This window comes from Suillus clintonianus (assembly GCF_016758775.1).
Source record: "Suillus clintonianus strain FC179 chromosome Unknown DEU56scaffold_69, whole genome shotgun sequence".
Taxonomy (NCBI): Eukaryota; Fungi; Basidiomycota; class Agaricomycetes; order Boletales; family Suillaceae; genus Suillus; species Suillus clintonianus.
The window spans coordinates 15,973-41,940 of NW_024539293.1; the positions used below are offsets into that span (position 1 = coordinate 15,973).

Here is a 25,968-nt window from a genome sequence, read left to right on the forward strand (position 1 = left end):
AAACCCGCATCCAGCGATTTGGCAAATACGTATCTCTTTAAACTCTGACGTTGGTTCTCTACATTTTTCATAGCGAGCACAGACGTGGCACCAGACGCGATAAGCGCGAAGAAACATTGTATTCCTTCAATTGATCTGGCTAGATGAGATCGCTTCGAAATTTATTCATGCTGCGAGGATGGAGCGCTGGTGTACGAGCGCTTGGGCGCTTGTGCCCAGTAGAATTCCCTGCATGAGAGCGGTATCCCCGGCTCCCACGATTAGTGGGAGAAGGGTTCTGTCAAACGCAAACGGTCCTTTTCTCTGTAAAACTTTCGTTCGTTGCTTATGTCACGTTGATTACCTTCGCTGTCGCTCATTTATTTAATATTGTACAGATGACAGCTAGGGCGCAAACCGTGTGACAGTCAGACGCCAGGCTGCCATTAATATGGGTGTTTATAGCATCCATGTGGGAGCTGTAGGCTGTAGTCTCCACTGCCGTATAAATTTACCGTGTAGGTCGAGTTCCTTCTCTGGGCTGCGACCCTCCCCCCTCCTCGGGGGCCATGAACGATCATCAATAGGGATGGTCTCTTGCCGCCCAATGTCTCTTCAGCATGCCGTGTAGTGATGTTACAATCTCGCAGGCAGCACTACCCCGCAACACTCTCCAAATCCTACTCCTCTTCGGGGTGACCCGCACCAAGCCGTGAACACAAGCTTATCTCTGTCTTGTAAGAACATTCGGTTAGGGAAGTGCCTGCGCTGCTCGATGAGGGAACAGAGGGAGGCTGGGTCCTGCGAGGGAATGAGTGAAGGTGCGTTGGGCAACTGTACAAGGAAAAGAAAGAACAAACCTCTCCAGATAACGTTCCCGTTCCTATCAAATCCCCAGTACGCATGCGACATCCCGAGAGGGTGTGGAAGGAAAGCTGCCAGGATTCCATTAGGATTGGCCACATCCCACGACGAAAGAAAAAGCAAATAACGACGCACCATCTGCCGAAACGTCCAATACGAATTCCTCAAACTCGATCTCGCCACCCCCATCTCCCTCTCCTCCGGTCCGTCTGGAATCACCTCCATGCTGACTGATATATCATACGTCGCATCTCCCTTATCCACAAGGTACGATGGGACCCTCCGTATGTCATGTGCGATCTTGAAGGGTTCCAGCGCATCGAGTGTGACCACCCACGGGCTGATCGTGCTCGCAAAGTTCTTTGCATTAAATGCACCGAAGGGGAGGGTTTCCGGGCTTTGGATGTCTCGCGCTGTTTACGAGTATTAGCATAAACAGGCCCGGCAAACGACACGAATGGAAAATGAAAGAAGATGCAAAGTGAAAAGAAGAACGCACCACTCCAATCGTTTAGCAACACAACACCAAATATATGATCCTCCGCTTTCTCCACTGGTAAGCGTTCAAAGTACTCAGTTGGGACACCAATGAAAAACGCGAGCTCGAGCTCGAAGTCAAGTTCGTTCGTGGGTGCGAGCGTGAATCCTGTTGTTTGAGCGAGAGTCCTGAATTCTCCGGCAGTGTCTGCTAAAAGGTGGTTGAGGGTTTCTGGATGGATATCGTTGAGGGACCCTGAATATGTTCTTTCAGGAGACGCACTGGTCAGGCGTTCAAAAGACGTGAGCGAACCTTCAGAGGACCCTAACAGGAGGTCTGATGACAGGTGGTCCCGCGTAGGGGCCAGAGGGAGATGACCCATGGGCCGAACAATAGGTGTACCAGAGGGAAGGATGGTAGATGCGCGTCCAGAAGCTGCACGAGGAGGATGGAACCTATTCCATGCATATAGCGAATAATAGTTTAGTCCCGTAGTGGAGGATGGTAGGATATGGACGCACATGTCAACATCAACACCTCCATGTCCATGTCCCGAATGCGTATTCTTCGCATGCTGTATCACCACCGCACGACATCAACCTATCCAACCTTATACATATATGTGACGCTTACAGTCTTGGAACTCGTGTAATCCGTGAAATCGCCGATATCAAATGGGAGGTGCATTGTTGCTTCCATTTGCCTTACAGTGCAATTCTCGAGGAGAGAAGGGTTCGAGTGTAGGGGAGAAGACAATCGTGTTACGAGTGACTGGATATATGCGCGTACGCCAGACGTAGTGGGCCTCCCAAGAGCAGCAAAGGCATTGAGGGTTGTCTGCATACATGCCATTGAGTGGAAATTCGAATGTACCATAAAAATGTGGATTTCACTACATTCGAGAGGACATCATTCGGGAACGCTACATCGCAATCTGCGAATATCCCCTCTAGCGCGAGGACTTTGAGGTCGAGGATATGTTCCCCAATGGCTACACCAGGACGGGGGGTGGGCTGCAGGATATTATCAGTACCGATATGGATTGTTGGACATAAGATGTCGGACTTGCGATTGGGTGGAGAATATGCCAAAGGGGATATTTGCTAATGAAAAAGGTGAGTCTGCAGGGATAGGGATGATGCTTTGGGAGGCCATGTTATCGAAGGATGAAGAGCTGGGGGGCGATTATCTTTGGTGTGCCTGGCCAGCGCTGTGATAAGGAATTAGGGATGCACGTGGACTCAGAAGCAGATCAACTGAACGAGATATATTTACGTACCAGACGCAACAATTTTTGTTCGCAGACGTTCACTGACATTGTCAATGCCTGATATATATAGATACCCCACGTACAGTACTTGGTACGGCGATGAGACCGAATTGACAAACTAATCTCCCACTTCCACGTACTTCGTGTATAGCTGGATGAAGATGCGGAGTTGGATTCAACGCCACTGACCAGTATAATCGAATTGTCAGTCTAAGCAGCCTTGAGTAGACAATGAAAGCATTGCCTGGATACGTAGGCTTGCAGGTGTGTTTGGGATGGCGTCGTGTCATCCACTATTCCGCGAGTGAAGAGTCAGGAAACGAGCCGTCGTGACCTACCTCCCCATATCAGAGCTTCGTTGACCCGGGAGAAGCGTGTTCGAGCTGTGTGTCATCCTCCTCGAGCTCGGAGTATCAAACAGCCATGATGTTGAACATCACTCATTGAGGTCACTGTTACCATTTTATACGCGTGCGCAGCTACCATGCATCTTACATACCGTCGAGTAGAAATGAAAAAAGTGCATGCATGCTACAGGTCAGAAGTACGCCTTCTTTCAGCACCAATCAATTCAGCGAGAGGGGATTGTTCAACTATCGGCGTCAGAAATCTTGCCAATGAAATATGTTGAAATAATTAAACGTACAACAATATGCTAGGACAAGCTCGAGCTCGCTGAGATCTCAGCAAGTATACTATCTAGTACTAGCACTGACTCAGCGCTAGTACTAGATACTTGCTGAGAGTGGGAGACTGTCTGTCTGACGGCTGAGGCCTGGGGTTGTGCCGAGAATTCGAGAGGACACGGAAACTACCGTAATCCACCAGGTGACACGGGTGCCACACTGGAGACACTGGAGAGAGAGTGAGAAACAACGCAAAGGCGGAGACAATGATTCACTCAGAGGGGAGGGGTTGTGTAGGGCGCAGAAAATGCGGGTCCTACAGCACCCGTACCCCGCACGCACTATGAAAAAAGTATGCGGCATGACGGCAAATCGAACCGTCACCAAATTTGATCCACCATACGTAAATACCGCTCTCATGCACTGGACACAAGCGCTCAAGCGCTCATACACCAACGCTCCATCCTCGCAGCATGAATAAACTTCGAAGCGATCTCATCTGGCCAGACCAATTGAAGGAATACAACGTTTCTTCCCGCTTATCGCGTCAGGTGCCACGTCTGTGCTCGCTATGAAAAATGTATAGAACTAACGTCAAAATTTAAAGAGATACGTATTTGCCAAATCGCTGGATGTGGGTTTCGACGATCACTGCCATCCTTAGGGCTAGCACTACATAGTACTGCGCAGTGTGCATCGTGTGTATTCTACCTGGGGAACACTCCTTCGGAATTCAGATCTCCTAAGCATCAGCTACCGATCTCCCAGTATCCTGCGTCGCGTGTCCAATGCATGATGAGACTCTGAAGTTCTCTCAGCATCCATGAAACTCCTGAGCTCACCTTCTGGGATCCTCTTGTCACCTAGTAATGTATGCTGTACTGCATCGGCTTGACATGGTACATCACCAATATTAATGTTCTGTCGTCAGCAGAATATCAGGGACATTGCAAGTAAGAAACATCTGTTGGCAATCTGCTGGCATTGCAAATATCATCTGTTTGAAGGGGTATTACGGGTGGATAGGTTCTGCATAGAACACTATTCAGGACATAAAACCCGTCCTCCTACTGTCCCCCTCCAGATTTATTTTCGAGAGCCAATATCACATCTCACAAACAATGCGTCTCGCATTTGTCCTCGCCGCTGTCGCTGCATTGACAGCGTCTATGCTTGTCAGTGCTGACAATTGTAACTATCTTTGCGACTCGAATTCAGATTGCTGCACTGGTGATGAATGCCTACCAGAATTAATCTATGACGGAGTTGATGCAGTGAGTATGAGTAGTTTTCATCCAGTATTTAACCCCACGACTCACCGGCACGGTAGCCTGCATACATAGATACGTGTCAGACCGTGTCCAACTGAGCGCTGAGCCACAGTGAGTCGTGTTTCTGCTTTCGCATTAATACAGTGTAATTGACGGCACAGCAGTTCGTTACTGAGGACTGAGTACTTGCTTCTGAACAAATGTTACTGCTGCTCGAGCAAAGATCAATGAAGACCTTGTTTGAAACTGAAGTGCTTACGACGCATTCTTTTTCTCGCTGTAAGCTTGCAGAATATGATTTATAGAGGCCTCACATGATGGACAGTCGGACTTAGGGGCTCGGGTGCTGCCACTAGGGCCTCGAGGTGACATGTGTTGTGTTCAATATATTCAATGACAAGCTTGGACTGCCGAAAGGGACTTTGGAGAGACTGGGTGACATGGAGGAACACAGTTGTAGCGAGACCAGAAGCATCCACAGCCTCCCTACGGAAAGGGCAATAATAGGTGCCCACACTGATTCCGGCAGTCTTGTGGGTTACTGGGAACGTGCAGTCATGTTTTTTAATCAAACATTACCAGACCTTCTTGCACAATCGCCTTGGTGGACTCCAAGTGCTCCCACCTGGTCATGACGAGTGGTCCTACATTCGAGTGAGCACATGAGTTTCATGCCCCCGTGCAGCGAATATTCATCTATGTACGGATAGCCCATTCCTGGACACGCAATTTGCAATATTGGAGATGCGCTGTCTCTTTTCAGTGGAGGCATCCTGCAATCCAACATTCACCGCGTTGTGTGCGTGCATGAGTACTCGAATTTCCAGCCTTGCTAATCTGTCGAATTGCCATGGACAGTCCACCTCCCGGCGCACAGGCTGAATGCGAGCGGTGGTCCTTGGCTTTCTTTACCCGTTCGGGCAACTCCAAAGTTCTCCGGGCTCTTGTTGAATCCAGTCATATTATTTGCAGAGGCGGTGAAGAAGCAACCTGACAGAAACTTTGAGACTGGTTCCACTGCTGTAGAGTGGTTCGCGAGAAGAATCCGGAACCATAGAATTAATAACAGAACGGTAGGAATTACTTCAGTGTGTTATGGTGGAGGGGCGGCGCCGATGTGATCATGGATGCTGGAATATCACAGGGACCAGAGACGTGGGCCGCAAATCGAGGCACCGAGCACACTCCGACGGTGGTCTAGGTCGTGAATTATCTGTCCCGTTCGATAATATCCAGTCTGATTCGATGCGGAGGATTCTCTGTTTGACTACTTCTAGCTTGCTTTATTATCGCCGTCTTCAGTGAATCAGTAATCACTGATGGCGTGATCAATTCAGGAAGCTAAGTGTACAGCGAGTACATATCAAACGCTGTTCTCGACATCTCCAAGGCCATCGTATCTACAAGATCATAAACATGGGTGAATGCTAGGCCACCAGTAACTCACAATACGAATTATCACCAATCAATCCGGTGCATCGAGACCGAATTTCGATCATTGGAGTCGAGCTTGGCCATAGAATTGGCAAGTCCAGCTATGGGGTCGAGTTCGTCGAAGACCAGTCTTCCTAAGACAGTGTCAGTATCAGTTGCGAACCACAAAAAAACATTATTCGACGGAAAACTGAATAGTCAGAGGAGAATCCAATTCTTGATTTACATACTTGATCGCTGGATCCAACTCCGTATCGGTTACCTTGGACTACCTCGGTTTGAACTGTTATTTCCAGTTTGAAGCATCGGTTCAAGAAAGCTTGAGTAATAACCACCGTACCAATTGACTTAGAATTAAAGCGGGATGCGTGGTAAACTTTCAACCCATGGCTTGAGATTGAGTGACTAGTAGCTAAAAAGCTTGAGGATAGGTGGATTTCTACGCTAGCCGAGGCACAAGGCGTGCGTAGAATACAGTCTACATGTATTAGGTAAGCGATGTGGCACAGAGCCTTTTGTTTCTGCCCACCTCGGTGACCTCGCAGCCTCTCACTCTAAGTCCTAAGACGCTAGACGTCAATCTTTTGCACCCTCCCGCCTCTCCCAAGATCAGCACGAACAAAAGCAAAACTTAGTTTAATTTAAAACCGAACAACCTAATTGTTTTGTCCGACGCACAGTGTACGCTTCCTAGGCTTCAAGCACGAAGTGAGCTAATCAGGCCCACCCGCCCATCACAGCTCACTTCTGACGCCCAGGTTCATACCCTGGCTTCGGGCTTGTGCCCAAACACCAACACTTTCCCTTATTTTTTTTTTATTTTTTTTGAATCATCGTTTATTGTCCGTTGGGGCAATGCCCTATGGTAGACAGTACATGCGCGTATTTACTCTAATCTGTTGTGTTCTTCTATGCGTCAGGTTGTGTAAGACATTGGTCCAGGTTTGGAGCGAGAACGGGTAAGGCCAGCTAAAGGCGATAATATGTGTGGGGTTTCTTTTGCTTATTATTCTTCTGCTTCTTCGTCCGCCGGTGGTGTGACATCACTGAATATCTGTTCCATTCTTCGCGTGCTCGCTATGAAGCGGAGTAGGGGTTTGGTGCACTTAGGGTTACTCAATAGGTTCTTCAGGTGGCTAGCGATAGGTCCGAGTTCACGTGAGAGGGTGAGACGTTGTCTGGTGTATCCTGGACAGGCGAGTAGATAGTGGTGGACGGTTTCTTCGTGCTGGTGGCATTGTTGACAAGTGGGACTTGGGACTTTGGCTATTCGATGCAAATGTTTGTTCAATGGCGCATGGCCCGTTCGGAGCTGGAACAGCAGGGACGAGTGTCGACGTGGGAGGTGTTCTATTAGCTTGGAGAATTTCTTCGACGGGGCTGTTGCGTCTATCTCGTGGAGGCGTTCGTATCGTGGTGAGCTTCTCATGATTTGCGCGCCTTCTTCTTTGATCTTGTATGTGAACTGCTGCTTGAGGGCGGACTTGCTAATGGGGAGGGTGAGGGTTGTGCGGGTGCGTGTTGTTAGGAGGGATTTGGGTAGTTCATTAGGGTCGCTGCAGTTTCCGCCCGCTGCCATCTTCGCTTGCTCATCTGCGAGTTCGTTGCCTGGTATTCCTTGGTGGCCTGGAGTCCACCATATGGTGAGTTTGCGTGCGTCATGCGCGGGTATGAGTCTTCGTAAGTCATCATGAAACTTATCCATTAGATAGTGGCCTGGTCTGGATGCGAAGGCTCTGGTCGCCTGAATGGCAGCTTGATTGTCCACCCCGAGGGCCATGGTGCCCGCTCCTCCTTCTTCCCTCAAGATCTCTATGGCTAGGATCATCCCGATCACTTCTCCCTCGTAGACCGTATGTTCCTTATCACTTCCTAACCAGAATCTCTTTGCTCTCGTCACCTCTCCGTTCCTCAGCAATATCGCCGCTCCTCCAACCCCCCCGTCCACTGCTGATCCATCTGAATAAACTCTTAGCCCCTCTTCCGCGTACTCGTCGTCCTGGATTGCTGTGGCCATGTCCGTGGCGATGTCTATTGCAACATCTGAGGACCACTTGGGGTAGTGGCGTGTCGGTTCGATGATCTCTACCGTGTGCGGGCTGAGCTGGAATTCATTGAGTAGGCGGTGTAATGGTGATGGGTGTCTTTTGCAGCTCTTGAAGTTCCTTCGTGCGCATGAGTTGTACGCTGCGCATATCACCTTGTGGAGGGGGTGCGACTTGTGCATGGTGACCATGCGCAGCGTGGCTCTGTGGCACACCTTGCGTAGTAACTGCTGGAAAGGAAGGATATTAGCATGCGCGTCTAAGAGGTCAGTGGCGGTGGTTCTCATCCCCCCGTTATCATCGTGGTGGCCATTCTTTGGACTCTGGACATTTTGGACGCGAAGCCTCGTGCGCCGCGCCCCGAGTTGGTCTTTCCTCTTCCCTTAGCAATGAGTCCGGAACACCAAACGTCCGCTGCATATAGCATCTTGGGGACAACTACGCCTTCGTATAGCTTCTTTAGTAGTCGTCCATGGACGCCTTTGACGGTTCTCATCATCCGTTGGCATGCCATCATGTATCGCGTGCCTTTGGCTAAGGCATACGTGGCATGTTCTTTGAAGGTGAGCTCGTCGTCGACTATTACTCCTAAGAATTTGTGGGATCGTGACGGTTCAATGACGTGGTTGCGGATGGTGATAGAGGGTCGGGGTGTTGCGATGGTCTTTCCTGGGCGGGTGGGATCTGGTTCTCGACGTCGCGATACGCAAAGGAGTGCCGTTTTATCTAGTTCGAAGTCAGCATTGTGTTCTCTACTCCAATTTAAAGCACCCCTTGGGTTTTCCATCATCTTCTTGAGCTTTCCGTTTGCTTCGTCGTAGGTCTTGCCTCGTGCTGCAATAGCGATATCGTCGATGAAGCCTAAGCTTAATTCTCCTCGTCGTGGGTTAGGATCGGCCACTCGAAGGACAGGCGCGTTGTAGAAAAGAAACCCTATTACCGATAAGGGACAACCTTGATCAACCCCGTTAGACACGTTGAACGGGTTGGAGCAGTAGTCGTCAAAATGTAGCGTTGTGGATCTGTTGCTTAGTCTATTTCTGTACCAGTCAATGTACGTTAGTGGGACTCCAGCTTGTCGCATGTTGTGGAGCATTCGATTCACTACTACGCTCGGGAATGCGGCCTTTACGTCGAGGAATAGAATTGAGACGAAGGGTTCCGATGATGCCCAGGCGTCCGTTGCAAATTTTGTTAGTAGATGCAAGGAGTCGACTGTCGATTTTCCTGGCCGGCCTCCAAAGTGTGTTGGTGGTAAAAGGCCGTGGTGTTCTGCTATGTAGACCAAGTCGTCAGCAACGCACGATGAGAGAATTTTACCCATGGTATCGAGCAAGGTTATGGGCCTGTACGCTTTCGGCAGGCTATAGTCCGGTCTTCCTGGTTTTCGTAGGACTACGGTCGATGATAGTTTCCAGTCCTCTGGGTAGTATCCGAGGTCGAATGTTGCGCGGAATATGGGGGCCATGTAGGGTACCAGTTGCTCTGCACATTTCTTGTATACGCAGTTGCATACGCCGTTCAGGCCAGGCGCCTTGTAGGGAGATAACTTCGATATAGCTCTAAAAATTTGTTCGTTAGTTATTGGTGCGAACTCGCAAATGGGTGGACTATAGGTGAAATCGGGCTCAACATGTTCCTCGTCCAGCGGTAGTCTAAAGAATACGTCATATAAGAGTTGACTCTTTCTCTCGTTGTCCTGCATGGCGGAGGCGTTTCCAGGGTTCTGTGGGTCCTTCAGGGTTTTGATCCACGTGTGGATCTGATCCGTTGGGTCGCTTGCGGCATATCGATGGAAGTCCCATATGTTTGATGGTGTGATGGCCTCGAGCCATTCTTCCCAGTGTTCCTTCTTGGCGTTCTTGATGTTCTCGGAGAAGCGGTTGCGTGCTAGTCGGTATTCTTCATGGACGGGGTCTTGTCGGCGATTGAGATGGGTTCTGGCTCTCTTCCCGAGCTTGTGGACGTGTTTGCGTTCCGCGTTGAGTTCGTTCGACCACCACCGTTTTGCGTAGGGTGATGGTTTTGTCTTCGGTACGTGGTCTTCGACTGTTCTTGCGATGGCTCGAGTTAGATGTTTGAAGGCGATCTTGAATGTGTCTATAGATGGGATGTTAGTGGGTGGGGGGTATACTTCTAGGTGGGACGTTAAGGCTTCTCTGAATTGGTCCCAGTCAACGCTTCGAAAATTTGGACGTTGTGTGGGGTTTGTTCGTTCTGGTTGAAGATCGAGTACACTAATTATTGGGAAATGGTCAGTTATAACCGGTCGTAATTGGTACTCTACCGCGCATTTTGTAAATAGATGCTCAATGTCGATTGAGCAAAACACGTTGTCGGGGCGCGTGTGGTTTTTCGTGTTCGACGCCTCGAGGGTTGCGATGCCGTGGGGTAACGTTTGCGTTAGACTATATTCAGCTAGGAGATTAATCAGTAGGTCCGCAGCGTCTAAGTTCGCTGCGGTGAATAGGTGGGAGTTGCTCGTGAGTTCCCACATGGGGTGGTGGCGATTGAAATCGCCCATCCATATCATGTGGACGTTGTCCGCTCTATTGTTGCCTTGAGCAATGGTACGGGGGAGGTTTCGATGAACTGCCTCCTCGGCGATTAAGTGTTGCTCCATGAATTGGAGGGTTCTCGAGTGATCGCACGCGTTGTAAATATTATAGATACGCACCTTTCCAAAGTTGCCGTGGATCTCGATGGCGGTCACGTTCGGCGTGTCGAGCGGGATGACGTGCCAATTGTTCTTGGATAAATTCTTGTTGATAAGTAGGATGGTCTGCGAGCGTTCGGGGTTAGCGTGGTGATTGGAGGGGTATATAACATCCCAAAAGCGTCTAAGGTTGGAAGCGTTAGCTAGTCCTACAGGGTTAAGGAATGGTTCTTGGATGCAGGCGATATCGTAGTAGGAAGGGTCTAGATTCTGGAGCATATGCTCCCAGGCATTTGATGATTTCCGCAGGTTTTGTTGCCAGATTCGAAAGTCAGTGCTGGGGGGTTGTGCGTGTTGGTCGTCCTGCATTATGCCATGTTCGTGGGTGGGGGTCTTTCATTGTTGTCATACTCTGGGGTCGAGGAAGGGAATCTTAGGGGGGTGGTTGCGGAGGAGTTAGGAGTTGAGGGGTTTGAGGAGGGGAGGTGTTCCACTGGTGGTGTGGGGGCTGGTGTTTGGGGATTGAGCCAGTTGCTCATTAAGCGAGCTTGGGATCCCATTCCAATCGGTATACAGTTTGGGTTTTCTCGCTGTTGGTTGCGTTTGGGCGGTTTTTCTGGCCTTTGGGTGATTTGGGGGTTTTGCGGTAGTGGGAGCTTGGTTTGGAGCCGTCCGTAGTTGCCATGGGAGTTCGGGTCAGTCGTCGGTTGGGTCCATATGCGTTGTCTCGGGATTTCGTGTTGTTCTTCTTCTTGATTGCTGTAGCTGTAGCTGTTTGCGTTCTCCCAGGTGAGTGGGTCGTCGGTGGGGAAATATCGATATTTGGCGTCTTCGGATCTGTTCTTGGAGTTTTCCCATCTGTTTATGAAGGTGGGACATTCTCGACTCCATGATGCGTGGCCCTGGCAATCACAATTAGTACATTGATAGTAATTGGAGTCGTCTACTTTGCAAGTTGCCGTGCGGTGTTTTGCTCCGCATGTTCCGCACGTGTCGTGTTCTTGAGTGCATTCTGCAGCTACGTGGGGGCCGTCGAAAGATTGGCATTTGAGGCAGCGTGTCGGTTCCGGTAGTAGTTTGCGTCCAAATACTTTCTTTCCCTCAATTGAGATTCCAAAACGGAGTACTTGGTTGGCGCTTTCCTTGGTCTTGAGGGTTAATATCGCGTGTGCTGTACGTTGGTTTGTCTTCCGGCGTGTCAATGGCTTGATCCACTTGGCTTTGGTGAGTGTTCCGGGTTTAAGGCCTCCTTTCGCTTCGAGTTCTGTATTGATGCGCGTTGAGGTTGGGTCATAGGATATTGGTACATTTTCAATCAGTATGTTGAAGGCTCGGTCTTTGATGGTTGCGTTTGCTCCGAAGTTGGCTGTGAACTTTCCTCGATGGGCAGGGGAGTTGAACCATTGGGCTGACGTTACGGAGTTTAGTTCGTATAGTATCCCTCCATGGGGGAGTCGTCGTGCTGATTGGAAAGATAATCCTGAGGGGATGGTGACGCCGTCTTTTTCTACAAGTTCTATAGCCAGCTTAGCTTTGGTTACTAGCTCAGCTTCCGTCAACTCTCTGAGGGTGTCTATTTCTCCGTAAGAGCGTCTGTCAATCAAGATTTGCTTTGCTTGCGCTTCGTTGCGGGCTAGGAGCTTGGACAATGGAGGTGATATGTTAGTTCTAACCGCGTTTGCATAAGATTGTATCCCGTCAGGATGTGTCTCTTTTGATTGGGTATTTGTAACGTTGGTGGCTTTCGTTACGACTTTCTCGATGTTCTCGGATGAGTTAGAGAGATGGCCACGCAGCTCTATTGCCGCGTTTTCTAAGGCTGCTTTGTGGGTGGCGGTGATTTCTTCGATTCTTGTGGTTTTCTCTTCTAACTGTGCGAGTGGTCCTTGTATGAGTTTTGCTACTTTTTCAATGAGTTTTCCTGCGTCCAGGTGTTGTTCGGCTTCGATGAGTAGTATTGCAATGGAACGAAGGATGTCCACGTGTGTTGCGCCTAGGTTTGCTGTGATGCTGAATTCTAGCAGGGCGTGGGCTGTTTGCTTGATCACGTTGCATGCTGTAGGTAGGCTGAGGCCATGTGTTATAAGAAGTTTTATTGCCGCTGTTTCATCTTTGATCTCGGATCTGACATCTGATCCTATTAAATGATCTATTATTTCTTTGCTTATTGATAGGAGGGGTTTGTTGGCCGTGGTTTTGCGGCCTCTGGTGGTAGTTGTTACAGGGGTGTGGTTAGTAGACAGGGTTTGATTGGTTGGCGCTGGCGCCATTTTTACCGTATTTTACCGTTTTTGTTTGATTTTTGATTTGAGGGATATTTTGTTGTTTTGTAGTTTTATTGGTGTATGGTATATGTATATAAAAGCAAGTTCTTAAGAGAGATAGAAGATAGAAGGCGGGGAGGACGTCTTTTGACGTCTTTGTTGCCGTTGGGCGCAAAGATTTGGTTGAGTCTTCCGGGGTCCTTGTTGGGGGTGCCACTTGGTACGGGTCCAAGGAGCATCCACTTTCCCTTATCTGTCTGCGCCATCCTTAATTTCTGAACCACCAGACTGTCGTTAGTCACGAAGCGCACTTTTGTCTTTACATCGAATATATCGTACCCGATTCGTCACCAAGCAACGCAACACATCGGGTCCTTGAAGGCTTCTCCTGAAGTTGAGCGCCACCGCAAGTGCAGTTGAAGTTCCGCCAGCCTGGAGCGAATCTGGATGGAATCTAGATTGCTACAAAAGCAGAGCATCCGATGCCGAAAACTCTCAGTGATATATAGTACTGCCGGAGTAGAACTTCTCCGGTCCCCAATCATAATGATTTCATGCTTGTCCTGACTCGGATGGGGTGAAGTCACTTGGGACAAGCCAGAGTTCTAGTATCTTATGCTAGCAGAGAGCCCTAGCCTATTGGAGGCTAGTATTCTAACTCTCGTTCGGGTTATTCAGGTGCTTTGGTGCCGTGCAAATCGTAATCATTTTTATCTATCATAAACACACCTACTAATCGTCGTTATTAGATTTTTCAGTCGCTTTAAGGAGACGGGCGGTCCAGGCTGCACCGAGAGGCTTATCCGCACAACGGACTTATTCTTCATCGCCTCAGCTCAGGAGGTTGATGACCGTGTCAAGGGACGTGTGTTGAATCTTGAATATTACATATCCTCGAGGCGAGACACAAGTGGCTGCAAGCCTTTCTTTGCCCTCATCGAATATGCAGCTAAGATTGATCTCCCCGACGAAGTAATGTCGCACCCAGTTATCATGGCTATGGAGGAGGCAACCAATGATTATATTTCTTGGGTCAACGTAATGTCCCATTCTGTCGTCGAGCGCTGGCGCACTGCTGACGTCACTGCTGACAGGACATATTATCTTATAACGTGGAACAATCTTCTCATAGCCCACACAATATGGTTGCCGTGCTTATGTGCGAACAACGTATGAACCTGCAAGACGCTGTCGACTACTCCTACCAACTGTGCAAGGGTACCATCCAGCGCTTTGAAGACAACCGTGTCATTCTCCCCTCGTGGGGAGAAGAGGTTGACAGGCAGGTGGCTATCTATGTCCAAGGACTGGAGGACTGGATGATCGGTTCCTTGCACTGGTCCTTCAATTCCACACGCTATCTCGGGAAGGATGGTCATACTGTGAAGCGGTACCGAATCATCAGCCTACTTCCCAAAATGCCTTTGTAAACCTTTTGCCTATCGCATCGTGAGATTGGTTTCGCTTCTGTCTTAGACCACATAATTCTGACTGCGATGACTTGCACTGTAGAATGCCACGCCATCTGTATCTTACCATGTAGCTGAATTTTTACATCTAATCATGTATAAGTTACAGTTCGCCTTCCTTACCCATAATATTTTTGACGCGCCTTCGCTGTCGTATATCCGTTGGAATGTTTTATGAAAGAGCTCAAGTTTTGTGTAAGAACAAAGTAGAGGGGAAATGTAGGCTCCCGTCGAACTCTGTCGCCAGCATGAAGTTCCTTGCGTAAAGGATGCACATAGTGCCGGTCGTAGACCTGAGCGCTTGGTTTACACAGCAATGAAGCTGTGGAGCGAACACGAGGATGACGCATGGGACGCACCTTAAAAGATGGTTTGAACGAACAGGGCCAACTTCCCCTTCTCCCAACCAGACACCAGGCATCCTTTGATCGCTAGTGATTGAGCACTGAGCTCGTCTGAACGGTGCTTCTCGTGAGTGATACTATAAGCTCTTCTGCAGTTTAAAGACAACCACTTGCTTACTAAAGCGGCTTCGGCACATACCTACCAACACATTCTGGAATAACAGCGCCGCAAATCCTGGATATACAGTCCCGAAGCTGTCTTCTAGGCGAGGACTGGATTCACATGAGTAGGCTTGTCTCGTGGGCAATGGCTTCTGTGCTTCTGACAAATGTTAACGTGAAAGAAGTAGGCCTCTGGACTCACCAGCAACCATTGCCATCCGATAACCCGGTCTTGTTGAAAAATCGCAGCGGGCTTCTCTCGCAAACATAGTCCCCGATCTGCAGTACGGAATTACCAGCGCCGACCATGTCTCCCTCCACCAGTAAGACGTCAGCTATCACGCCACACCAGACGATGCGAGGCCATACCGACTGGGTAACAGGTGTTGTCCATCTGCACAGCGGACGACGGATAATCACATGTTCGGTGGACGGTTCACTCCGATTATGGGACCTAGAGAGCGGTACACAGATAGGTGAGGACTGGCGGGATGAGAGTCAGGCAGGAATGTGGTCCATGGCATTGTCTCCAAACAACAAAACAGTTGCAAGCGGAAGCAGCGACAGGACAGTGAAGTTGTGGAACATCGAGACGAGGAAGGCCATCACCAAATGGACGGGACACACCGATCTTGTGTGTGCATTGTGCTGGAGTGCAGATGGCAAGCGAGTAGCGAGCGGATCCCATGATGGGACAGCAAGGGTATGGGATTTCAAGAGCGGCAAAACTGTCCTAACAATCACAACCGGACACGATTACGTGAACGCGGTGATATACTCGCCTGATAACGAACAAATCGCAACGGGCCCGGGCGGAAACAACGAAAAAGCAGTCAAAATCTGGGACAGCAAGACGGGCGAGTTGATCACCACACTCAAACACAGTAGCCCAGTTTACAGCTTGGCATGGACATCGGACGGAAAGAAGCTTATCTCCGGGTCACATGGCCCGATTAGGATATTCGACACAGCCACTTGGGAGCAGATTGCCATTCTTGAGGGTCACTCGAGCTCTTCCAGTGTTCGCGTCATCTCCTTGTCTTCAAACAACCGCCTCCTTGCAAGTGCATCATATGATAAAACAGCGCATCTATGGAATCTCGACACGAATCTCCAGATCGGACCACCCCTCCAGCATGAAGATGGTTTGAAGTCCGCAGCCCTTTCCGCTGATGGAAAAGTGTTAGTCACTGGTTGCAAAAACGGAAACGTGTACACATGGGACATTCACGCCATCCTCAAACAAGCTGGCCTTGAAGATCTACTCCTGCCCATCTCTCATGTAAATCCCACAGTTCTTCGGTAACTACTATACTAATCTCCCACTTGCAGGCCCCAGCTCCAAAATCGCTGGCGACCGTACGTGACGTGTTTCTCAAGCTTTTCAGCCATTTTAAAGACACTTTAGAGTGATGCTACGCGACGTCCGGCTATTCATGCCCGCCGAATACCGCCAGGATTTTTTGATGGCGCCCAGGTGAGTTATCTGTTTCTGTTGACCAGTTCTTGTTTTAATATTTGTATTCTCAGTCCTCCGCAACACACGGTACCCATCACAATACCCCCACACATGACCCCCGCCGCCCTGCCTTTTCTTTGAATCCACGAATGCTATTCAGCGGCTTTTCATCGCTGTTCCGCCACTCTCACTCCGAGACTGATGGAGCAACCGAACTCCAGCAACGTCCAAGGCGGACCATCTTCTCTCGCGGACCTCGCATTGTCGACGTTCCTACAGTACAGGACAGAAAGGTAAGCATTTGTTCGCGTGCCATTCCCATCGCCGTTGTTCAATGATTTATTTGCAGCCATTGGCTGTTGCTCCACGGCCGCGGCCGCAGCAGCAAAGCCAGTTGCACGGCCAGCCCCAGGCGTCGTCATCACAAACTCAGCCTGCCACCGCCTCGACTTCCACGACATCCCCTGTACCAGGTACTCATGCTACCACATCTAGTGTAGCAGCTGCGCAGTCACCACCCATCCCATGGTGGGCTCGTCTCGTACTTTTCCTCTGTTGTGCATCTCCCCCACATGCCAATGGGCATTAATCCTGCGACATGTTGACCAAATTATATTGTTGCTTCCATGTAGTTGTCTTGTAGTCTCATCTCTTTCTTCATGTTTTTTACTATCCCATCAATCTAATTCTCTCGTCTGTGAGACTCGTGTATTGCACCGGACTCGATAATGCTGACCGTTGCAAACCGCCTGCACTGACCTGATTTCGACACTCTGAATCAACACAGACTTTACTCCCGCGACATTCCAGGCCATTCTTAATTCGTGACTCAAGCAGCATTCCACCGCGTGCGCACTGCGCGACGGGATGTTATGAGCACTGCATTATTCTATGGAGCTTGTCTGTCCAGAACGCTGTACTTTACACGAGTGGACTTCCCTTGACTGGTATGCAGGCTACGACCCACAACGTTTTTCCTCCAATAAGAGATGCTGCAATGCCTATACGTGCAGCTTTCACCTCCCACTTTCCACGTCCTCTTCATCATTGTCGCTTAGGTTGTCTACCCGGTCCATCATTGTCACGTCATCCTCGTGATCCACTCCTTCATCCAACCTGTCTCCACCACGGCTTTGTTCGCCACCAGCTGCTGTCGCCGATGTTCAAGTCGTGCAAGACGTCTCCAGAAGCAATACCGATATGATGATATTGAGAAACTGCCCACTCGTTGTTATCCATGGCGCTAAACACATTCTTCAGTTGGTCAATGTTCATGGCTGCTATGCCATGTCGTTCCTCGCGAACAGAGACTTGGGTTCCCGTGTCGGTGCAGCTCGGCCTTCACTCACGTTCAACGGACGAGGGTTTCAAAATCTGTTATTAGGACAAGATATTGAAATGGACTTGATTTAGACTTTCATATCCGGGCCCGATAAATACCCGTCCTGCAATTATCCTTAGGTCGTATCCTGCACATCTCAGTCGTGGTCGGCCGTCGAAAGTCAGTCACAAGGAAGAAACTTGTTAAGTAAGGTACGGGGGGGTATCAAATGGAACTGGAATGCAGAAGCGCCTGAATCGGCTGTGCGTGGAGAAAGCCGGCACCAAGTAAGTCGCTCGGGGTCGCCATTACTTTGACAAGCCAGGAAAGGTTCCCTTTTTCTCGGAGGTCAGGCGGTGATTACGCATTGATATGTTGTATAATAAAGGTCAAGGCCTTCCCACAACCTTTTGACACACTTAGTACTCTTCATATCCTGCTGTCCCACTCAAAGTTGGTTCATCCACTTTTGTTCACGCTACCATGCTAACATCCTCAATTGAGATTAGTATGCTTGGAAGTACTTTTCCTCCTTTCCCGGACGACGTTCGAACACATCCTCTCTTGATTATTGATTACGAGCTCATCAAGGCTGGAGACGTGGAGGAAGTAAACCGACTGTGGGAGGCAGCGACAACTATTGGATTCTGGTAGTACGTCGTATTTATGTTGTTGAATATGCGTCGAACCTAACTCTCCATAAGTTTGAAGAACCATGGTGCAGACCAAGAAGTGAGTGACATGTTTGATATGGGGGCTGAGGCAATGGCTCTGCCCCTTGAAGAACGTTTGAAGTTCGAGCAAGGAGACACAGGACAATCTTTCGGGTCCGTGTTGATTTTTTACGAGTGTCTCTCATTATTTGAGTTCTTTATCAGATACAAGAAAGTTGGCGCCAACGCGATTGATGCAACTGGTAGGATTTGCAGTCCAATTCACTAACAATAAACTGACGCAAGTATAGGCACCTTGGACGCTGTTCAATTCCTAAACGTCTCTAAAGATGATGCACTAGCTTATCCACAGGTCGTTCACCGCACCTACCCATCGACCGTAAATGCTCGCATGAAAAACACAATCGCACCGTTTATCCGCAAGGGTCTTGAGGTGACATGTGTTGTGTTCAATATATTCAATGACAGGCTTGGACTGCCGAAAGGGACTTTGGAGAGACTGGGTGACGTGGAGGAACACAGTTGTAGCGAGACCAGAAGCATCCACAGCCTCCCTACGGAAAGGGCTATAATAGGTGCCCATACTGATTCCGGCAGTCTGGTGGGTTACTGGGCATGTGCGGCCATGTTTTTTAATCAAGCATTATCAGACCTTCTTGTACAATCGCCTTGGTGGACTCCAAGTGCTCCCACCTGGTCATAACGAGTGGTCCTACATACGAGTGAGTACACGAGTTTCATGCCCCCGTGCAGCGGACATTCATCTACGGATAGCCCATTCCTGGACATGCAATTTGCAATATTGGAGATGCGCTGTCTCTTTTCAGTGGAGGCATCCTGCAATCCAATATTCACCGCGTGGTGTGCGTGCATGAGTACTTGAATTTCCAGCCTTGCTAATCTGTCGAATTGCCATGGACAGTCCACCTCCCGGCGCACAGGCTGAATACGAGCGGTGGTCCTTGGCTTTCTTTACCCGTCCGGGCAACTCCAAAGTCCTCCGGGCTCTTGTTGAATCCAGTCATATTATTGCAGAGGCGGTGAAGAGGCAGCCTGACAGAAACTTTGAGACTGGTTCCACTGCTGTAGAGTGGTTCGCGAGAAGAATCCAGAACCATAGAATTAATAACAGAACGGTAGGAATTCCTTCGGTGTGTTATGGTGGATGTGATCATGGATGCTGGAATATCACAGGGACCAGAGACGTGGGCCGCAAACCGAGGCACCGAGCACACTCCGACGGTGGTCTAGGTCGCGATTCGTGAATTATCTGTCCCGTTCGATAATATCATGAATCAGTCTGATTCGATGCGGAGGATTCTCTGTTTGACAACTTCTAGCTTGCTTTGTTATCGCCGTCTTCAGTGAATCATTGATCATTGATGGCGTGATCAGTTCAGGAAGCTAAGTGTACAGCGAGTACATATTAAACGCTGTTCTCGACATCTCCAAGGCCATCGTATCTACAAGATCATCAACATGGGTGGATGCTAGGCCGTAACTCCCAGTGCGAATTATCGCCAGTCAATCCAGCACACTGAGACCGAATTTCGAACATTGGAGTCGAGCTTGGCCACAGAATTGGCAAGTCCAGCTATGGGATCGAGTTCGTCGAAGGCCAGTCTTCCTAAGACAGAGTCAGTATCAGTTGCGAACCACACAGAAAAACATTATTCGACGGAAAACTGAACAGTCAGAGGAGATCCAATTCTTGATTTACATACTTGATCACTGGATCCAACTCCGTATCGGTTACCTTGGACTACCTCGATTTGAACTGCTATTTCCAGTTTGAAGCATCGGTTCAAGGAAGATTGAGTGATAACCACCGTTCCAGTTGACTTAGAACAAAAGCGGGACGCATGGTAAACTTTCAGCACATGGCTTAAGATTGAGTGAGTAGTAGCTAAAAAGCTTGAGGGATAGGTCGCGCCACCGCAAGTGCCACAGGTGAAGTTCCGCCAGCCCAATATTTGGAGCGAATTTGGATAGAATCTAGATTGCTACAAAAGCAAAATGCCTTTGTAAACCTTTTGCCTATCGCTTCGTGAGATTGTTTTCGCTTCTGTCTTGGACCACATAATTCTGACTGCGACGACTTGCACTGTAGAATGCCACGCCATCTGTGTCTTACCATAATTCTTACATCTAATCATGTATAAGTTACAGCTCGCCCTCCTTACCCATAATATTTTTGACGCGCCTTCGCTGTCGTATATCCGTTGGAATGTTTTATGAAAGAGCTCAAGTTTTGTGTAAAAACAAATTTCCGTGCACACTGCATGCGATACACTTCCATGAAGAGGAAAGACACTAGATGTTGGTGACGAGCACACGTAGGAATGGCATTCAACACCTCAGATTCATGGAAGATTTGTCAGTACTAGATACATTCTTACATCGTAATAAATGTAAGTATGCATATGCGATGTGCATTTTTATGTCCAATGTATGTCCGTTACGAGAATGTAACCCATGTAGGACAATGTGATTTGCATAAAATACCCCGCTAAAGATATCCCAGAGGTTGCTCATTAGAGCAATGATTTGTAGCATGGGGATCAGTGTAGGTGCCGTGAGGGCGAGTGTGTCCGAGTAGAAGAGGAGTAGTGGGCTGTTTAGCTGTTGACGGCGCCGACGTGGTGAGTTGCATCGAAGCGCAGATGGCTTTAGGATGTCCTGCCAAATGTTTTTGCATGTTTGGATAGATGTAAAGGGTGAACATGCGGAACGACGCACCTGACAGTCGTCGAACGTCCCGTGGTTGTGCACATTCTCATCCATCATGCTGCGCAGGGTTATCACCTTGGTCTCGTCCACGCCGCCCTTGGGATGTAGTCACCTGCAAGACCTGTTGGTTTCGTTTCGGGCGTTTTGATAGGGTAGGAGCGAATCCGCCTGAACTATCGCTATTAATGCTAAGCTCATTTAACTTGCGCTTTTTGGATATGCCAGCATGTGAAATACTGGTGCTGGGGATTGTCAAACGGGTTAGTTGTAAGGGTGGAGCAAGAGGAAGAATATAGGGAGTATGCCACGATGTTGACGGCTGTGTCCACATGGAGGTGGGAGCGAGTGCTGAAGCTTCCTTCGTGGATGTTTTGGAGCCGGGAACGATGGCTGGCAGTATTTCATTCAGCTGTAAATTAACAGGTCCTAGTTGATTGCAATTAAATGGTGTCTTATGGAGTAAAATATCAGTGTTTGGGAAGTTCGGTGAGGCCAAAATACACGCACCTTTGCAAGTGTCTGCACAATAGATAAAATAATGAGGCAAGACCGTAGACCCTTCAAACACCACTGCGTTTCGAGCCAGGAGAGGAGATGACGATTCCAGAAAGCCTTGAATATGTTGCTGAGCGTATCATCCCATGGACTTGGAGCGCGGAAGAGATGAATGGCCCAGTATTGACATGCATACTTGAGAGCGTCAGATGCTGGTCGACTTCGTTCCTGCGCTTCGTTTGCGAAAGTCCCAAAGGCATTCATAGCATGAAGAATCTCCCTGTCTGGTGAAAAACGAAATTCTGGCGATGGAGGGTTGGAATGATCTTGGTGCCTTAGCGCGACGAACACCGGAAACATCAAGAGATCAGGCAAGCTCTTGAACACCTGGATTACTTGGAAAGCTGGCAGTAAAGAAGATTCTGGAATAAATTCTTTCTCGCTCATTGTTTTCAAAGTGCTCGAGAATTCTTCCATTGTCATCCAGACCGAGGCCGCAGGGGTCGACTGCCATGCTTTTCCATAAGGTGTTTGCAGCCAGTCTTGCCCTCCCTGTGTCTGTAGCCAGCCCCGCCCGCCATTGGTATGCAGCCAGTCTCGCCCGTCCAGCGTCCTTAGCCAGCCTTGCAGCCAGCCTCGTCCGTTCTGCGTCTTCAGCCAGTCCTGCCCGCGCTTGGTCTGCAGCCAGCCTTGCCCGTCCGGGGTCTGCAGCCACTTTTGCGCACGGGGAGTATGCAGCCATTCTTTTCCATGCAACGTCTGTAGCCAGTCTCGCCCACCCTGCATCCCCAGCCACGATTTTCCTCCAACGGTTCCCAACCAGTCCCACCAGGTCCACAGCCAGTGTCGGCCATCTGAGGTCCGCAGCCAAGTCTCCCCCTCTGGGACCTGCAGCCAATCCTGTCCATCAGGGGTCCGCAGCCACTTCGTCCTCTGCGTGTGATCACTGTGACGCAGCCAGATCTGGTTCAACGATGAACGGTCCTTCTTCGGCGCACAGATTTGTACGCCCCGCATCTGCGCAAAGCCTGGTGAGACCCCCGACCACCAGTCGTGTTTCTTCCGCCAGTCATCTTTCTTCAGCCAACGTCGCCCATCCCGGGTTTTCAGCCAGTCTTCCCCGCCCTGGCTTCCCAGCCAGGTTTTTCCCAACAGGTTTTGCAACCATTCCCTCCCACACTGTGTCTGCAGCGAGGCCTTGCCTTGCTGTGTCTGCAGCCAGTCGTTCCCACCCTTGGTCAGCAGCCAAATGGTTCCACCCAAGGACCACAACCAGCGCTTTCCGGCCCAGATCTGCAACCAGTCCTTCCCCACCTGAGTCTGCAGCCAGCCTTTTCCCCCCTGGGTCTGCAGCCAGTTCTCCCCGCTCAGGGTGCAAAGCCAGGCTGTCCCTCTATGGGTCTGCAGCCAGGCACACCCGTCCGGAGTCTTCAGCCAGGGTTCTAAATCTGAACTACGATCCCCCCGAAGCCATAGCAGACCGACAAGAACTGACAGTGGCTCTGGTGGCTGAACGAGGAAGGATAATGATTCTTGCAACCCCCGGGGGTCTTGGGACTTCATAGATTGGCTGCACTTCTTCAATCCTGAGAGCACATCCAGGAGGGCCGAACGTTCTGGAATCTCTTTCATCATCAAGCGGAAAGAGGAGCGCGCGAGAAGGGAGTGGGGTGATGGAATATCGCGTACTTGAGAAATGCTGCAGTGTGAGGAGTCGGAAACATAGTCACGAACGGACGAGTGATAAATATTCACAGGGAGACTGATGTCGGTGGGGATATCCATGACAGACCGTAGCTGCATCAGTGTTGTCTCGACGTCCCTGCCGAGGCCAGGGCCAAGAAGTTTTGAGAGTTGTGAAATCGGGAGAGGATCCGCGAGGGCAGCGACGATGGATAAGTGCAGGTACGCCCGCTCGGAGTCGGCGCATGTGGAGAGGATAGAGTCGTACAACTTGTACACCTCTGTTCCTGGAAGCAATTCACTCGCTAGATTCAGCATGACTTGAAGCCGATCGCAGGGGTCATTGTCTCCGTCGTCAATAAACTTCATCATCGTAGATGCCACGATGAAACGTCTGCCTGCTCGGCTGGCCAGCCGCTCAAGCACATCCCTTGGTGGCTGCGGGAAATCAGGATGGCGAATTTGTAGCTCTGTGAAGGAATGATGCAGGAAAGTGCAGATGTCCTTGTCGACATCTGTACCATCTAATGAGATGATGGAAGCAACGCCCTCCCCCGAAATTTTCACGGGTATCTCGCGCACCAGCGGGCACACCTCGTCATTCTGAAAGGCTTTGACGATATGCGGTTCCGAGCGGCTCGTAAGCAGGATGTGGGTCACAGGAAGATCAGGTTCACGAAGAGCCCGTGCAAGGTAAAGGATGAGATCACCAATCTCGGTTTCAGACGTGCATTCGTCAAGAGCATCAACAACAAATGCCAAAGGTCGACACCCACGCAGTCTCAAATGAAGCTTTCGGAGAGGTTGGATAAACAATGCTTCCACCTGGTCGCGAAGTGACTTGTCAGGGTCTAGAAGGGCAGGATTATCGCGGATAGTTCTGTTGACGTCCTTCCGGACGCTAGGAAAATTGCTGGCAAGCTGGTAGACGAGCGTTGCAAAGAAATAACCGGTGGTGCAGCGTTTCGTGTGCTTTCGCGAGAAAAAGAATGTTCCCGTGAGCCGCTTTTCAATATTCGTCTCCTCTGTCACTTTTAGACCTCTCATCGTTTCAGCTACAGTGAAAGCAACAGCAGACTTTCCGACGCCTGCCGTGCCATGCAGCCAAATCAGTCGACTCTTGTCTTGGTCGTCTAGTACTCTCTGGATGTAGTCGAGAAGGTCCACTCGGGTCCCTTTTAAACATTTCGGGTGGGGCCGACGTTCGCGGGAGTCGTATTCAGCGCCCTTGACAGCGACCTGAGACAATTTTTCCCAAGTTCCTTCAAACGATCCAGCATCTGTTACATAAAGAAATCAGAGAACAATGGATGAGATTAGAGATCGAAATACTAACAGTGATCTTGACTCATTAACGATGATTTATATCACAGAATGTGAAATGACAAATATTTGGAGAAGGATTAGTACTGATTGGGTTCGACGGTGCCTGTGGGTAGGAATCATATGGGCGAGATGCCTTGAGGAACGACATAATGCCACGAACACGTCAATGTAGTCTTGAAGCGTTGAAGCGTTGCCAAAACGATGCTTTGGTGTCAGGTGCTCCAGTAAGTGTGTTCAATGGTAACGAGCTGGGGCCGGGGCAGCGAAATGATCAACTTCAAGTCGAAGTTGTGGGAGGGTGGTTATTCCAGTGTATACCAATGCCAGTGAGGCTGTGTAGTCCTTGCTGTACATCTGGGTGCAATGCACAGCTGCAAGTTGACGCTGGTCGATTTCAAGCTTAACTTAGGCGTGCCGGTCCGCCGGAGGCAGATGGTTGTGGCAAAGCTGGTTCAGCATTTTCTAAAAATAGTGTATGCAGGACAAGTGCAGGAGTAATAATAATCGACTCACGACTTTGTCACACTGACTTGACTTGCAAGCTTGTGCAAGAAACACTCGGAAAAAATCAAGCTTCAAGCTGCGCAGGCATCAGATCATGATTGTTCGCAATTGGACCAAGTTCGATTACACCATATGTCAAAAGGTCGAAACCATTCAATTGCAAGTTTTTTTTTTTTTTTTTTTAAAAATCATATTTGTATCCATCAGGGTAGTCTACCCTATGTCGGATAATTCTATCTAGTCTAAAGAGCACCTGTGCTCTTCGTCGCATCACCAAAATCGCAGATGTCCCAGTGTGAGGCGTGCCCTGTCACGGTCATGGGCACTCTACGTAGTCCACGGCCATTCTACCTATAACACGGTCTCTTTACAGTATCAACATTGCGCCGATGTACTCCGTTCCGCGCGGAACAGCTCGTTTGGATAATCACGGACTCCTTATCTCACTGACGCGTTTACTGCGCCCAGTTTCATTCCTATGTTTCACATTACATTATCACGCTCTACATACTTATATGTGGCTCGGAGCTTTGTACCTGTCCCTTCGTCGAACCAACGCCAGTTCCTGGCTCTCTCCTTCTGCTCAGCTCCTCGCTTGTCTCTCCCGCTTGAAGAGCGCCCGTTACAGTTTGGTTCGACCACAAACCCGCCAAACTCAACTCTCGAAACTTGTATATTTCATTAATCTACTCTACCGTTGCCTCGAGGCATTACACTACTAACATGTCAGACTTCGACAGCACAACTCCAGGCATGGAGAACCCGCACCCATCCCAGTCCACATTCGTCCCGACCCTGGAGAACTTCAACGAAGTTCTCCAGGCCATCACCGCCCTTGGACAGAGCTCGTTCCGTCTAGACGAGAACCAGCGTACCATAGGGCGCGCTCTGGAAGACATTACTGATAAGATAGC

The 25,968-nt window shown here is 49.5% G+C and overlaps 9 protein-coding genes across 9 annotated transcripts; 3 read left to right on the top strand and 6 right to left on the bottom strand.

The window, feature by feature from the left end:
• Window positions 1–412: 412 nt before the first annotated feature.
• DEU56DRAFT_819289 (fumarylacetoacetase) lies at window positions 413–2,549 on the bottom strand. The gene is made up of 9 exons (XM_041354014.1): window positions 2,387–2,549; window positions 2,218–2,334; window positions 1,955–2,158; window positions 1,843–1,895; window positions 1,634–1,776; window positions 1,343–1,576; window positions 979–1,256; window positions 840–914; window positions 413–780 (listed from the first exon to the last, which is right to left on the bottom strand). Exons 1-9 carry the CDS (start codon window positions 2,474–2,476, stop codon window positions 616–618), a joined length of 1,359 nt encoding a protein of 452 aa, XP_041205513.1. The 5' UTR covers window positions 2,477–2,549; the 3' UTR covers window positions 413–615.
• A 2,379-nt stretch (window positions 2,550–4,928) lies between these two features.
• On the top strand, window positions 4,929–5,482 carry DEU56DRAFT_915494 (uncharacterized protein; the record flags this gene model as incomplete). Its single annotated transcript, XM_041357747.1, has 4 exons — window positions 4,929–5,021; window positions 5,071–5,142; window positions 5,199–5,287; window positions 5,347–5,482. The coding sequence occupies 4 exons, from the start codon at window positions 4,929–4,931 to the stop codon at window positions 5,480–5,482; spliced, it is 390 nt and encodes a 129-aa protein (XP_041205514.1).
• A 4,814-nt stretch (window positions 5,483–10,296) lies between these two features.
• DEU56DRAFT_742006 (Endonuclease/exonuclease/phosphatase) lies at window positions 10,297–10,992 on the bottom strand (the record flags this gene model as incomplete). Its single annotated transcript, XM_041348897.1, has 1 exon — window positions 10,297–10,992. A coding segment is annotated over one exon (696 nt), but the record flags the coding sequence as incomplete, so codon positions are not given.
• A 416-nt stretch (window positions 10,993–11,408) lies between these two features.
• On the bottom strand, window positions 11,409–11,819 carry DEU56DRAFT_715705 (uncharacterized protein; the record flags this gene model as incomplete). Its single annotated transcript, XM_041347586.1, has 1 exon — window positions 11,409–11,819. A coding segment is annotated over one exon (411 nt), but the record flags the coding sequence as incomplete, so codon positions are not given.
• A 90-nt stretch (window positions 11,820–11,909) lies between these two features.
• On the bottom strand, window positions 11,910–12,314 carry DEU56DRAFT_714620 (uncharacterized protein; the record flags this gene model as incomplete). The annotated part of the gene is made up of 1 exon (XM_041347562.1): window positions 11,910–12,314. A coding segment is annotated over one exon (405 nt), but the record flags the coding sequence as incomplete, so codon positions are not given.
• A 1,127-nt stretch (window positions 12,315–13,441) lies between these two features.
• On the top strand, window positions 13,442–14,731 carry DEU56DRAFT_903109 (isoprenoid synthase domain-containing protein; the record flags this gene model as incomplete). Its single annotated transcript, XM_041356624.1, has 3 exons — window positions 13,442–13,464; window positions 13,637–13,925; window positions 13,982–14,731. 3 exons carry the CDS (start codon window positions 13,442–13,444, stop codon window positions 14,315–14,317), a joined length of 648 nt encoding a protein of 215 aa, XP_041205518.1. The 3' UTR covers window positions 14,318–14,731.
• A 3,421-nt stretch (window positions 14,732–18,152) lies between these two features.
• DEU56DRAFT_872694 (uncharacterized protein) lies at window positions 18,153–19,567 on the top strand (the record flags this gene model as incomplete). Its single annotated transcript, XM_041355799.1, has 8 exons — window positions 18,153–18,295; window positions 18,347–18,469; window positions 18,521–18,558; window positions 18,607–18,917; window positions 18,967–19,038; window positions 19,091–19,179; window positions 19,239–19,452; window positions 19,511–19,567. The coding sequence occupies 8 exons, from the start codon at window positions 18,153–18,155 to the stop codon at window positions 19,565–19,567; spliced, it is 1,047 nt and encodes a 348-aa protein (XP_041205519.1).
• Window positions 19,568–20,659: 1,092 nt separating this feature from the next.
• DEU56DRAFT_982580 (uncharacterized protein) lies at window positions 20,660–21,497 on the bottom strand. The gene is made up of 2 exons (XM_041359899.1): window positions 21,056–21,497; window positions 20,660–20,995 (listed from the first exon to the last, which is right to left on the bottom strand). Exons 1-2 carry the CDS (start codon window positions 21,101–21,103, stop codon window positions 20,666–20,668), a joined length of 378 nt encoding a protein of 125 aa, XP_041205520.1. The 5' UTR covers window positions 21,104–21,497; the 3' UTR covers window positions 20,660–20,665.
• Window positions 21,498–22,908: 1,411 nt separating this feature from the next.
• Window positions 22,909–24,576, bottom strand: DEU56DRAFT_758440 (uncharacterized protein; the record flags this gene model as incomplete). The annotated part of the gene is made up of 3 exons (XM_041350232.1): window positions 22,909–22,969; window positions 23,037–24,504; window positions 24,561–24,576. 3 exons carry the CDS (start codon window positions 24,574–24,576, stop codon window positions 22,909–22,911), a joined length of 1,545 nt encoding a protein of 514 aa, XP_041205521.1.
• Between the last annotated feature and the right edge of the window lie 1,392 nt (window positions 24,577–25,968).